Source organism: Helianthus annuus, chromosome 1 (genome assembly GCF_002127325.2).
Source record: "Helianthus annuus cultivar XRQ/B chromosome 1, HanXRQr2.0-SUNRISE, whole genome shotgun sequence".
Taxonomy (NCBI): domain Eukaryota; kingdom Viridiplantae; phylum Streptophyta; class Magnoliopsida; order Asterales; family Asteraceae; genus Helianthus; species Helianthus annuus.
Genome location: NC_035433.2, coordinates 143,232,330 through 143,247,385, shown reverse-complemented (window position 1 = coordinate 143,247,385; position 15,056 = coordinate 143,232,330). Strand labels below are relative to the sequence as shown.

General features: G+C 37.0%; 3 protein-coding genes across 3 annotated transcripts in view; all 3 read left to right on the top strand.

The window, feature by feature from the left end:
* The window catches only part of LOC118491660 (putative disease resistance protein RGA3), a 58,357-nt gene extending 58,328 nt beyond the window's left edge, over window positions 1-29 (top strand). The window contains exon 2 of the mRNA XM_035989607.1: window positions 13-29. Coding sequence (XP_035845500.1) covers window positions 13-29 — 17 coding nt within the window. The remainder of the gene's footprint in view (window positions 1-12) is intronic.
* Window positions 30-5,317: 5,288 nt separating this feature from the next.
* On the top strand, window positions 5,318-8,227 carry LOC110933485 (disease resistance protein RGA2-like). The gene has a single exon (XM_022176705.1). The coding sequence runs from the start codon at window positions 5,318-5,320 to the stop codon at window positions 8,225-8,227; it is 2,910 nt and encodes a 969-aa protein (XP_022032397.1).
* Window positions 8,228-12,971: 4,744 nt separating this feature from the next.
* Window positions 12,972-14,768, top strand: LOC110933478 (putative disease resistance protein RGA3). Its single transcript, XM_022176699.2, has one exon. The coding sequence runs from the start codon at window positions 12,972-12,974 to the stop codon at window positions 14,766-14,768; it is 1,797 nt and encodes a 598-aa protein (XP_022032391.1).
* The last annotated feature ends 288 nt before the right edge of the window (window positions 14,769-15,056 follow it).

The following is a 15,056-nucleotide window of genomic DNA, read 5'->3' as shown; positions in this document are numbered from 1 at the left end:
AACTGTTGGCAGGCATCTCCCAAAATTAGACGATCGTTCGACCCGTCTAGTTTATCTTGGAAGCGAAAAAGGTTTGGGGGCGTATCGTTTATACAATCCAACGACTCGAAGAATTGTTGTGGGTCGAGACGGGGATACGGAGTTTGATGAAACGCTTGGTTGGAATTGGGGAAAAATATTGTTTTTAATGACAAAGAGTCTCGCGAACCGGGTATGTTTTGGGTAGACTTTGGTAGCGTAATTGACACCGGAGTTGGCTTGGTAAATACCGAAACAAGCGAATCTAGTAGTCGTTCAAGTACGCCAAACACAAGTGACTTAAATGGTGACAATGCTGATGGGCAAAACACTTCATCCTACGATGGCACCTCATCTAGTCCGTTTAATGGCCCACCTCACCAAAGCCCAATGGAGTGTGAACAGGCCCATACGGCTCCAAACAGTAGCAGATCAAATGGCGAGAATAGTGGCAACGCTGATGAAAATATTTTCATGATTCCTGAGCCAGTTGTTCGTAGATCGAATCGCGCTACGTTTACCCCGGTACGTTTTAACGATTATGTTTTAAATTCGAGTTCTATTGATGAAGAATATTTATTGCTTGCGGATTACGAACCGGCTTATTTTCATGATGCCAAAAATAAACCGGAGTGGATGAAAGCAATGCGCGCAGAAATCGAATCAATAAATAAAAACAATACGTGGTCATTGACCGAGTTACCGCGTGGTGCAAAAGCGATTGGTTTGAAGTGGGTTTTCAAGGTTAAAAGAAACGCGGATGACTCACTAAATAAACACAAGGCTAGACTCGTGGCGAAGGGTTATGTTCAGCAACCCGGAGTTGATTTTGACGAAGTGTTCGCGCCAGTTGCTCGACTTGAAACAGTTCGATTACTTTTATCTCTTGCAGCGAATGAAGGTTGGGAATTACATCATCTAGATGTTAAATCCGCGTTCCTACATGGCGAATTAAAAGAAGAAGTTTTTGTCGTTCAACCAGAAGGGTTCGTTATAAAAGGCGAAGAGCATAAAGTCTATAAATTATCGAAGGCGTTATACGGGTTAAGGCAACCTCCACGTGCGTGGAATACGAAATTAAATAATATTTTATTAGATTTGAAATTTCACCGGTGCTCGCAAGAACAAGCCGTATACCGAAGAACCATTGGAACGGACGTCTTATTAATCGGCGTGTACGTGGACGATTTAATTGTGACGGGTTCAAATTTGAAACTTATTATGGAGTTTAAGCGCGGGGTGGCTAAAAACTTTGAAATGTCGGATTTGGGAATGCTTACTTATTATCTTGGAATTGAAGTGTCGCAGAGCAAGGACGGGATAAAAATTAAGCAAGAGGCGTATGCAAAGAAAATACTGACGGAAGCCGGTATGATTAACTGCATTCCTACTAGTGTTCCCATAGACCCGAACGTGGAAGTTTCTAAATTTGATGACGAAGAAGATTTTGATGCAACGAGATATCGAAAGTTTATCGGGTGTCTCCGGTACCTTTTACAGACTCGACCAGATTTGGCGTTTTCGGTCGGAGTAGCCAGTCGATACATGCATTGCCCGAAGCAATCTCATGCAGCTTTCATCAAGCAAATTCTACGCTTTTTAAAAGGTACTTTTAGTTATGGCATTACCTATACTCGAGGAGAAAATATGTTGGTCGGTTACAGTGATAGTAGTCACAACATAAATCCGGACGATGGAAGAAGTACTACGGGACATGTGTTTTATTTTGGGTCTTCCCCAATTACTTGGTGTTCTCAAAAGCAAAGTACAGTTGCTTTATCATCATGTGAGGCGGAGTATATGGCGGCTAGTGCAGCCGCGTGTCAGGCGGTTTGACTAAAAGAATTGATTAGTGAATTACTCGACAAGAAAATTCAAGTGGCGGTGTTACGTGTTGATAATACATCGGCGATAGCTCTCACGAGGAACCCGGTTTTCCATGGAAGAAGCAAACACATAAAATCCCGGTTTCACTACATTCAGGAATGTGTTGATCGTGAAGATATCGTGGTCGAGCATGTTAGTGGCATTGATCAAAAGGCGGATATTTTGACGAAGGCTCTTGGGAAGATCAAGTTCAAGGAGATGACTGAAAAGCTTGGAGTTGAAGACTTCTCAGATACGAGTTCGAAATTCCGGGGGTGATTGTTGGAAATTTCGAATTAAAGGTTCCTTTGCGTGCAAGGCAAGGAAACTAATTAAGGAGTGGATAATTAATTATTATTATCATGTCCTAAAATAGATAGATTTTTAGCAATCCTAGTTATAATCTAATAGGTGTGTTTAGATTATAAATACCATGCTTTGGGTATTAGAGATTGTATGAGTCAAGTTTTGTGATAGTTTCTTGACATTAATAAAATTTGGGTGCTTAGCCAAGTTCATGTTATTTTCCGTTTTCGTTCCTGTTCAATACTGATTCGTCTTGACCTTCTTTTTAATAGATAGGATAAAATTACACAATACTAGTAAGTAGTAACCTTAAATTTCAAATGAAATGATTTACTAGGGTATAAATCCTGTTGCTACCATAAAATATTTTTTTTATAAATCATCATGCATCATTTGCAAGCAACTTATTGCTGTTTGAATGCAGCTAACAACAGCTCAATAAATTCTTTCTTTCATTTGGGTACATATGAAGATCAAGATTGATGAATGATGGTTGGTGACTTAACTTGTCACTCTACAGTCTAAACACCTTTATAGGGCGCCAAACACCATATTGTGGACGCCAAGGGCTCTCTCATGAGTAGGTATGTTCTTCGGGCTTTCGGTTTTTCGTGTCAGGTTGTTCGGGTTTTTGGTTGGAAAAAATGACCAGATGACCGACCCATTTAAGGTTCGGGTTCAGGTGGATTCGAATTCGGGTCGGGGTTTCGGATAAAAAAGGACAACCCTACTCGTGAGTGGGGTAAAGGGCACGAGAGTGAAGGTGAGTGTGTGGAGTGTGGACCCATGTGTCAATTCATAGACCAATGAGAACCCTCCAAATGAGATGGGTCGCCAAACCTGACGAAAATCTTACTAGGCTTTACACAAATGCCTGAGCCCAAGCAATTCTAAAGCCCATTTAGATCACAAATGGCCCAAATGAACTAACACAACAATAGTTTAACTCCAATTGGGCCTAAACATGGCTCAATTAAACCAAAGCGATATACTTATATACTCATCTATTCTATGCACTATACACATTATTGCTTATTCCTATCTTTATATCAATCATAATACTTGAAAACAATACAACCCATATAGACAATGAAATACACACAAACATGAATACTAAAAATCTTCATCTTCGAATCCACCTTTAACAAATCTTCCCACTTTTGCTCCATCCAATTAACCCATTTGGACTTTTGAGAACCTTGATTTCTAACTGCTTGATCTTGACTTTTCTGAATTTTCAACTCCTGGACAGTTTGTACAGTTGTCCAACTTTGACTATAATCAATTTTGACCACTGTTGACCAGCACCCAATCTTTAGCCATCTGAGCATAATTGACTGATTTTTGACAATTTTGACTATATGTCAAGCATTGACTTTTTATACCTTTGACTTTCCATAGGACTGCGTTGAGATTTCCCCTTCATTTGACTTACACTTGCAGAGTATCAATTGCATATCATCATCTTCTGATTGCAGCATCGAACTTAAGACTTGGGAATAAATTCATGTTCGCTTTAACGGAAATAAATTCAAGTTTCACATGAGACATAACAAACATGCTTTGCGTAGTAGAAAAACATGTGGTAGCCCAGTTGGCCACCGACACCCACCTCTTACCAAGAGGTACCGGGTTCGAACCTTGGGGCGAACAAAGTACCCTCAAAGGGTCGGCTCGGCAAGGGTATTTACTGCCAGGCTCAGGCTTGTCGGGTGGCGGTCTGAGAGGGGTTATCCCCTCCGCGGTCAGGGGTACCGTGCATTACCCTTTTTTTTAGTGGAAAAACATGTGAATAAGATAAAGAAAAATAGGAGAATGATCACGAACCAGTGCAGACAAAGAAAAATGATGCATATGACCCAAATATCACAGTGTATCCAAGCTGAAAACCTGACAAACATTGTAGAAATGTTTGTTGAGCCAGAAGTCAACACATTATGTTTTCATGGTCAAACCTCAATATAGTAAACGCGTAAGCGAACACGTACCTACAACCATGGAAGCTTTCAGCAAGCACGAATTTTGTTGCATCTAGTACTCCAACAAATGGTTCAAGTGAGCTGTAAAAAAAGTTAAACAAAATTTTATAGATAAAACTTAAATTATAAACTGATCACAATATACATTCACAAAACTGAAATATTGTAAACAGCTAATAGTATCAAGTTGATGAGGTTTTGAAGGCCACTCTTTATACCATGTAATGATATATCTATGTTAATTTTGTATTTATTTATTTTTTGTTTTTTTTATGTTATCAATACTTGTAAAAGAAGAAAAAAAATTAACGAGCCGGCTCATTTGGGCTTGAGTGGCTTGAACATTTTACGAGCCGAGCTCGAGCTAGACTTTTCTTTGATAAAATAGACGAGTCGAGTCAAGATGGCTCGTCGTTTAAGTTCAAGATCGAGACCGACTATAGCCGAGATGGCTCGAGCCCAGCTTGGCTTGGCTTGGCTTGGCTAGGATCGACTATAGCCCTAAGCCAGACTGGAATAGTCAAAACCCGAATCACCCTGGCATATTTAAATTTATCGGTTATAGTGAAGTTTGGATGAGTTGTACTTGCGTTTATCGAAATAAGGTATTTGTTTGGATGAGTTATACTTGTGTTCAAGATTGATATGCATGTTATTTCCTACATGAACTATATTGTATATACCATACGTGAATCTAATGTTGGCGAAGCACGCATAGATTTACTGATTCTAACCAATGTGTAAAAGTTAACTAAAACAAACACGGGTAAAAAGCTATTAGTTAATAACCAGAAATTGATATAATAGTTTCTTTATGCGTATACACAACTTCAATAAATAACAAAAAGATCAAAATATTATAGGCAGCAGCAAAATTCGAAAAAGAATTGTCTTGCAACAATATGGGTCGGCATATCTTTTTCAAAAGCTATCAATTATATCCTTTGTTTGATGGATACTCATCCGTTCCTTGCTATAATATGCATATCCTTTGTTTGATTGATACTCATACTTTCCTTGCAAAAATATGCTTTAGAGTTGTTGTATTGCCTTTACTTTTTCTTCACATTCTTGCTTTGGTTTTCAAGCTTTCACTTCTTGGATCACCATCGATCTTTCTTTGATTCTAACATTTTGAAATAGTAATCATGGGAGATGCAGCTGTTTCGGCTCTTGTGAAGGATGTGATAGGGAGACTGACTTCTGAACTTATCAAAGAGTTTGCTCTGCTTTGGGGATTCAAGGGTGATATTATGCGTCTCAAGGAAGATTTCGAGCAGATCCAAGCTGTTCTTGAAGATGCAGAAGAGAAACACATCAAGGAAAAGGCTGTAGAGTTATGGCTTCAGTGTCTTAGATCTGCATCATTCAAGGTAGAAAATGTGCTGGACGATATCTCAACTGAAGCTTTGCTACGAAGTCTACACAAAGAGATAGACATCGAAAGAGGAATCAAAATAGGCATCAAATACAAGGTACGAGCCTCATTCTCCAAATTTAAGTTTCGTGTCAGGGCTGCTCACAAAGTTAAAGCCATAAGAACAAAACTGGATGACATAGCATCCAGGAGATTTGAGTTAAACTTGATCTCTAGTGACACAAGTCATGAAGATGTGGGAGTTGAAGGTGAGATGCCTAATAGGGAAACGAGCTCGCTTATACTTGATTCTTCAAAAATTTTAGGAAAAGATGAAGAGGTGGAGATGGTTATAAGAACGGTATGCAACAAAGATATAGGAAAATATGACAATGGTGATATTCGGGTGTATGGTATTTGGGGTATGGGAGGTCTAGGAAAGACTACTCTAGCTCAATTAGTCTATAACCATAAGAGAGTTGATCAATATTTTGACTTAAAATGTTGGGTGTATGTCTCTGAAAACTTCCAAGTTAATGAGATAATGAAAAAAATCATCGAGTCCGTAGATAAATCTGGGTGTACGCTTACACAGCTCGATACGTTGCAAGCTTCCCTCCAAAACAAGTTAATGGGAAGAAAATTCTTAATTGTACTAGATGATGTTTGGGCTGAAGAGAACGAAGAGGGAAAATGGAAAACATTAAGTGGAACATTAAGTTGTGGGGAAGAAGGAAGTATTGTTGTGATGACAACACGGTCAGAGAGAACTTGTCGAATGATGGCTAAGGTTGGCGAGCTACGACATGAATTGGGATGTTTATCAGAAGAGAACTCATGGTTATTATTTAAGAAGCATGCATTTGCAGAAGGAAGAGTGGGGGATGACGAACGTAAGCTAGAGCCTATTGGAAGGGAAATAGTTGTGAAATGTAAGGGGCTGCCTTTGGCAGTGAAGACTTTGGGCAGCTTAATGTGGTCAAAAAGTAGTAGCAACGACTGGCAACGTGTGAAAGACAGTAACATATGGAACTTACAAGAAAATAATGTCTTGCCTGCTTTAAAGTTAAGCTATGATAACTTGGCTCCACATTTAAAGAGATGTTTTTCTTATTTTTGTTTGTTTCCTAAAGGCTATGAACTAGAAAAAGATGAACTGATCTTGTTGTGGGTAGCAAACGGTTTCATTCCGCCCAGAGAAGAAACAGACAACTTGTATGTGATTGGAGAAGAAAGTTTTAATTGTTTGGTTTGGAAATCCCTCTTCCAGGTGGATGATGATGATACATGTAAAATGCATGATCTAGTGCATGACATGGCACGGCATGTAATGAAACATGATTGTTTAGTTATAGAGCCTGCTTGTAACGAGGTTAAAATCCCAGATGAGGTGCTTCATTTGAGCTCGTCATGTCCGGATGAAAAGTTAATTTTATCATCTGAGGATTTAGGAAAGTTAACATCATTAAGGTCAATATTCATGTTCGGGGAGGAGGATGAAGGTTGCATTAGTCAACTTTTCAAGCACATGTATGTAAGGGTATTACACCTGGATCTTACTAGGTTAAGGACATTACCAGAATCAATTTGTAAACTCAAACATCTGAGATACTTCAATTTATCAAATTCAAGTATAGATGCTTTACCCGAGTCGATTATGTATCTCCAAAACTTGCAAGTGTTGATTTTATGTTGGTGTAGGAGATTGCGTAAATTGCCTGAATCGATTTGCAAGCTCAGATATCTGAAATACTTGACCTTGTTTGGCTCGGGTATAGAAGTTTTACCAGACGGCCTAAAAGACATGATTAGCCTTCAACGTTTGGACATTAATGGTTGTTATTCACTCCGACATTTTCCGTGTGGAATCGAGAAACTAACTAGTCTTCGAATGCTTCCACGATTTCCTGTTGGTAAGGAGATAGGGGCCAAAATAAGTGAATTGGGGGATTTAAATCTTCTTAAGGGGGAGTTAAAGATAGAAGAACTTAAGAATGTTGAAGGTTTAAGCGAGGCCAAGAGTGCCAATCTCAAATGCAAGAAGAATCTGTCAATTTTGGTGTTAAAGTGGTCAGAAGAATTATATACACCAGAAATGTTTCCATACATGGAAGAGGTTCTTGAGGGATTAGAGCCAAATCCATCTTTAGAGATATTGAAAGTGGAGAATTACATGGGAAAGACCATTTCTCCAAGTTGGATGGACAATTTAAGGAATTTGGTTGAAATTGTTTTTGATAAGTGTAAGAACTGTGAGCGTCTTCCACCACTTGGGAGACTCCCCAGTCTTAGGGTTATTCAGTTGTCGTACATGTATTCTTTGAAGTGTTTTCACGATGATGATATAAACATGTCAGTAGACAACACCGATATGTTTATTTGTTTACAAAGATTAAAGATCATCTGGTGTAGGGAATTAATTTCTTTACCAGATAATCTTCCAAAACTGGTGGATTTAGAATTAAAAAAGTGTGAGAAATTAATTTCTTTACCGTGTAATCTTCCAAGCATCAGAAAGATGAAATTTGAAGATTGTGATGGATTACTTTCTCTACCGGATGAGATTCAGAGTTTCAAGGATCTAAACAAACTTGCGATAAGAAGCTGTAAACATCTAAGTAAAAGGTATAATAGATACATGGGTGAAGATTGGCATAAAGTTTCTCACATTCCCGATCTAAGTTTTAATGCTCCATCGTAAGATTTATCTCCTTTATTCTTTTTTTTCCTAACCTTTTTACTACATAAGTCTCGCGTTCTTTAAGAAAGACAATTAGACCTGGCAAACGGGTCGGGTCGGGTTGGGTCGGTGAAATTTTCTTAATTTAGAAAACATATAATTAAAGTATTTGATTTTGCTTGGACGTTGCTTTTGATTTCAGTATTTTTTTTTTCTGAAATATCAATACAGTGTAAGTAAATGTTAAAAATTACACTGACCTTTGGTATGTACCATATAGTATTTTAGAAAGACATAAAAAGTACTGAATATTATTAACCTTAATTTCAACTGGCATGCATACATAACTTCACAATTTGTTTCATTATGCATGAAATTTTCTAGCAAACTGAATTTCGTTTGAATATAGCTGACAAAAGTTCGTTGAATCTTTTTCTCAATTTAGCATTTGGTGGTGAAGAGATTGACAAATGATGGCTGGTGACTTAACTTTGGCACTCTAAACACAAGGTAACCTTATGCGAGTTTTAGTTTGCTTTTCTTTCGAAATGAACTCTACGTTGATTCTTCATATTTCTTTATTGTTAATTTCTAGGTGTCATGAAATCCAAGTGTGGTTCAACATTTGTAAAAGAGGGAGATATGCGCTGTTTTACTGCTTATTATGTTCATTTTTAGGCTTTTTGCATCATGGGATCTCATGTAGTTGTGTAAACGAATCGACTATTGAACCATTTAGACAATAATTTGGATATCGTTATTTATTTTTGTAATATTGGATAGTATTTAATTGTGTTATGAAATGTTGGCTTTAAATTGGAGTTGTTTATGAATTTGAGATGTATTTGTTACTTTCCGGGGATAGAAGTGTCTTAATAAAAGTACGTGATTAACATGCTCACTAAGGCTACATGTTATACCTGCGATGAGGCCTTGCGTAGTGCTGACGTGGAGTGGGGTCACGCTGAACACCGCTTGTCCCCCCTCATGGCGAATATGGGACCCCATCCCCATGAAGACACATATAGTTTTACATGTCAAAGTTTTAACTAAACGTCAAAGTCTCAAAGATTCAAACATCAAAGACTCAAAAAGTTTCATTAAATTCTAAGCCAATAAATCTAAACATCAAAGATTCAAGGTTTCATCTAATTGACTAATTCTAAATCTAAAAATCAAAACTTTACATTCTATTAATCAATTTCACAAATTCATACCCGAAGGCTGAAACAATGAATGATTATCTGATGTCGATGATGAAACCGAAACGTCACATGTTTTTTTTTTTTTGAGCGCTAAGAGTACGCACGCACAGGGTATATTGTTATTCTACTGGGTTTCAAAAAATTCTACATCAGGGATCTTTTATTGGGCCTACACATATCTACCGGGCCCTTAAAAACCTTGAGCGGAAACAAAAGATATACAAAGCTTATCGCTCCTGCTAAAATCCCATGGAAGTTTGGAGCAAGCTGAAAACCTGAGAAATATTACAGAAATATTTTACGAGTCAGCAATCAACGAATGATGTTTTCCACTTTTCCTGGTCAATATAATTAAAACTTCTAATATTATGTACCTGAAAAGCAAGCAGTGGCAATTTCGACCCATTTACGTTTGAATGGGTCCATCTGTGTAATGTTTCTATCTCTAACGGGTCAAACGAGTAAAACTAAAAAATAGCTAAAAAGGGTCAAATGGGTGGAACATACCTACAACCATGGAAGCTTTCAGCAAGCTGGTATTTTGTTGCATGTAGAACTCCAATAAGTGGTTCAAGTGAGCTGTAAATATAAAGTTTACCAAATAAAGAAAATTTATTAATAACTAAACAAATATAGAAAATTCATCAAAGAAACAGAAATGTTATCTCATAACTGAAAGAGAAAAAAAAAGTTAAGTAAAAAAAAGAAAATTTAACCTTTATTAAAGATTAATATTACAAGATCCTTTACAAGCGTTATGTTTTTAAAATATTGGAAATAAGTTGAACTCAGCTAGGCTAAAAAGAACAGGGGAGAGAAGTATTACTGTATTCGGTTTAAATCCTCCACATAAAAGTAACGATATCATACAAAACAGAAATTCTAGAATCAAGAACATAATTTTTTGCATAATTTATTATGTCACACAATGTAATTTATTTGCAATACTGAATCATGGTGGCCCAGATTCAAACAACCACACTCACATCTCACACAATCGGATTTTTGTGATCAAAACAACGATCACACTCACGGCCTTTTCTTGTATTCAATAAACTTGCACACAAATTACATTGAACCTTACAATGTACTTATATCAAAAGCCTCCTAATTAACTTCTTTGACCCAAACTCTTATTACCTACAAACTATAACAACTAGACAAACATACAATCTAACAAACCGTTGCTTCGATTAAGAAACTTCAATATTCTCAAATTCTTGAGAACAGTTAGAACTTGGTGTTTCCAGTTAAGAAAATTCTGTGATGTTAGGAAACATTGGAGACGAATTCGATGTAGAATTTGTTGAATCATCACTTGTGATAGCCGTGAATAATAGAATAGCAGATTTGCAGATGAGAAAACAGTTCGAAAAAGAAAAAGCGGAAGCAAAAGGGAAGATGAACGAAGGTGGTTAACCGGACAACAGCAGTTTCCGCTCAACGGGAAAAGGTAATCTGGCTGGAAAACAGAGCTATTTCACCAGACTCTCTCCTATCATAACCAACTCTAGAATACAACAGTATACACTAATAATATGTAGGTTGCCTGAAAATCCCAAATTACATATAACAAAACCCTAGTTACTGATTTTAGTTATTTTAAGTATTTACTTATACGTAACTTCAATCATATCTTATCTCAAAACATCATTTTATAATTACTGAATCTTCATATTTCCTATATTCAACCTGTGTGTGTAATACACCGGTTTCTAACCTAGTTATATAATCAAGATACAAACTTTTTGCACAATCTTACACCATTTCTCAATTCACAGCTATAGCTTCTAGTACTTGGGAAAAGTGATGAAAACCATCAACTGAAATAAAAAAGAAAATGTTTGCAACAAATCTATTACTCTGGTGCGGCTAACATAATTGGGTTAGCTGCTTTTGTGATGGGTAGTTGATATCATCTACTACTAAAGCCACATGGCTGCAGCCTGTTTACCAGGCTAGCTTGCGTTTTAGTGGCGGCTTTCCGAAAAAGAAAAGCTTTACTGTCACTAATTAAAGATTGAAGATTATTGCCAAGAGCCACATAGTGGAAGAACAAAGTTATAAAACAAATAGCTTCAAGTAAGTATCTACAAGTTTTGTCATCTGTAGTTAATAGTTATAAAAATTTAAATACTTTCTTTACAATCCGCAGAGCAGTTGTTTAGGTATTTGTCTTTTTGTTTGGGTAAAGGAAATGGTTCCCGAAAAAGTATCACTAATTAAGAGTAACTTGCTGGTTAACGTCCCATGCCAAATCACCTTTATAGGGCGCCAAATGTTCTTCGGGTTTTGGGTTTTCTGGGTCGGGTTGTTCAGGTTTTTGGTTGCCGATAACCGACCCATTTAACGTCCCATGCCAAATCCCCTTTAACAAATCTTCCCACTTTTGCTCCATCCAAATCAACCCATTTGGACTTTTGAAACCCTTGACTTCAAACCCTTGACTTTCGTTGTTAATAACTGCTTGATCTTGACCTTTTTGAGTTTTCAACTCCTGGACAGTTTGTACAGTTGACCAACTTTGACTATAATCAATTTTGACCACTGTTGACCAGCACCCAATCTTTAGCCATCTGAGCATAATTGACTGATTTTTGACAATTTTGACTATATGTCAAGCATTGACTTTTTATACCTTTGACTTTCCACAGGACTGCATTGAGATTTCCCCTTCATTTGATTTACACTTGCAGATTATCAATTGCATATCATCATCTTCTGATATAGTAAAAGCGTAAGCGAAGAACACGTACCTACAACCATGGAAGCTTTCAGCAAGCACGAATTTTGTTGCATCTAGTACTCCAACAAATGGTTCAAGTGAGCTGTAAAAACAGTTAAATAAAAAATAACAAAAATTTACATATAACTAAACAAATATAGAAAGTTTACCACTTATCAGAGAAATGGTAGTGTTATCTCATAAGTCGCAACTGAAAGAGGAAAAAAAAGTTTTTTTTTTTTTTATTTTTTTAACAAAAAATTAACCTTAATAAAACATTATAATTATAAGATCCATTACATGAGTTGAGTTTTTAAAATACAGAAAAAATGTAGGACTCACTGTATACGGTTTGAATCCTCCACATACAAGTAACGATGGTGGATTAAAAGATACAAATCTTGTTACTGACAAATACTTTTTCATAATAAATTTACTTAATAAACTATTGATCTTCCAAAACAGAATTTTATAGATAAACTATCGACTATAGCCCTAAGCCAGACTGGAATAGTCAAAACCCGAATCACCCTGGCATATTTAAATTTATCTTTTATAGTGAAGTTTGGATGAGTTGTACTTGCGTTCGGGATCGAAATGAGGTATTTGTTTGGATGAGTTATACTTGTGTTCAAGATTGATATGCATGTTATTTCCTACATTGAACTATATTGTTTGATTGATACTCATCCTTTTCTTGCAATAATTATATGCTTTACTTACAGTTGTTGTATTGCCTTTACTTTTTCTTCACATTCTTGCTTTGGTTTTCAAGCTTACACTTCTTGGATCACCATCGATCTTTCTCTGATTCTAACATTTTGAAATAGTAATCATGGGAGATGCAGCTGTTTCGGCTCTTGTGAAGGATGTGATAGGGAGACTGACTTCTGAACTTATCAAAGAGTTTGGTCTACTTCGGCGATTCAAGGGTGATATTATGCGTCTCAAGGAAGATTTCGAGCAGATCCAAGCTGTTCTTGAAGATGCAGAAGAGAAACACATCAAGGAAAAGGCTGTAGAGTTATGGCTTCAGCGTCTTAGATCTGCATCCTTCAAGGTAGAAAATGTGTTGGATGATATCTCAACTGAAGCTTTGCTACGAAGTCTACACAAAGAGATAGACGTCGAAAGAGGAATCAAAATAGGCATCAAATACAAGGTAAGAGCCTCATTCTCCAAATTTAAGTTTCGTGTTAGGGCTGCTCACAAAGTTAAAGCCATAAGAACAAAACTGGATGAGATAGCATCCAGGAGATTTGAGTTAAACTTGATCTCTAGTGACACAAGTCATGTAGATGTGGGAGTTGAAGGTGAGATGCCTAATAGGGAAACGAGCTCGCTTATACTTGATTCTTCAAAAATTTTAGGAAGAGATGAAGAGGTGGAGATGGTTATAAGAACGGTATGCAACAAAGATATAGGAAAATATGACAATGGTGAGATTCGGGTGTATGGTATATGGGGTATGGGAGGCATAGGAAAGACTACTCTAGCTCAATTAGCCTATAACCATACGATTGTTAATCAATATTTCGACTTACGATGTTGGGTGTATGTCTCTGAAAACTTCCAAGTTAACGAGATTATAAAGAAAATCATTGAGTCCGTAGATAAATCTGGGTGTACACTTACACAGCTGGATACGTTGCAAGCTTCCCTTCAAAGCAAGTTAAGGGAAAAGAAATTTTTAATTGTACTAGATGACGTTTGGGCTGAAGAGGACGAAAAGGAAAAGTGGGAAAGATTAAGTGGAACATTAAGTTGTGGGGCAGAAGGAAGTATTGTTGTGATGACAACACGGTCAGAAAGAACTTGTCGAATGATGACTAAGGTTGGCGAGCTACGACATCAATTGGGTTGTTTATCAGAAGAGAACTCATGGTTATTATTTAAGAAGCATGCATTTGCACAAGGAAGAGTGGGGGATGACGTACGTAAGCTAGAGCCTATTGGAAGGGAAATAGTTGTGAAATGTAAGGGGCTGCCTTTGGCAGTGAAGACTTTGGGCAGCTTAATGTGGTCAAAAAGTAGTAGCAACGACTGGCAACGTGTGAAAGACAGTAACATATGGAACTTACAAGAAAATAATGTCTTGCCTGCTTTAAAGTTAAGTTATGATAACTTGGCTCCACATTTAAAGAGATGTTTTTCTTATTTTTGTTTGTTTCCTAAAGGCCATGAACTAAAAAAAGATGAACTGATCTTGTTGTGGGTAGCAAACGGTTTCATTCCGCCCAAAGAAGAAACAGACAACTTGTATGTGATAGGGGAAGAATTTTTTAATTGTTTGATTTGGAAATCCCTCTTCCAGGTTGAGAAGGGTAACAAATATGAGGATGGTATTGATAGATGTAAAATGCATGATCTAGTGCATGACATGGCACGGCATGTAATGAAACATGATTGTTTAGTTATAGAGCCTGCTTGTAACGAGGTTAAAATCCCAGATGAGGTGCTTCATTTGAGCTCGTCATGTCCGGATGAAAAGTTAAATTTATCATCTGAGGATTTAGGAAAGTTAACATCATTAAGGTCAATATTCATGTTCGGGGAGGGGGATGAAGGTTGCATTACTCAACTTTTGAACCACGTGTATGTAAGGGTATTACACCTGGCTCTTACCATGTAACACCCCGTGTTTTCCCAAAGTCAAAGTCAAAGTCAAGAGTTGACTGTTATTGGAATTAAAGATCAATAAAGATTAATTTCATTTTAGTTTCATTTTGATTTTCATATTATTTGGAGTAAGTGTTGTATAATCAAACTAATCGACCGATCGTCGAACTGTGAATCGACGACTGACTGTGAATGATAGGAAGTAACAATGCAATAAAGCTAGTCAATCAATAATCAAGCTAATCAAATCAATCATCGAACTCTAGTGTGGATAATTTTAATGCTTTTATACGTGTGTGTG

What these genes read in the sequence shown, in the direction of transcription:
- LOC110933485 (XM_022176705.1), top strand. Translation starts at nt 5,318, where the DNA reads ATGGGAGATGCAGCTGTTTCGGCTCTTGTGAAGGATGTGATAGGGAGA.
- LOC110933478 (XM_022176699.2), top strand. Translation starts at nt 12,972, where the DNA reads ATGGGAGATGCAGCTGTTTCGGCTCTTGTGAAGGATGTGATAGGGAGA.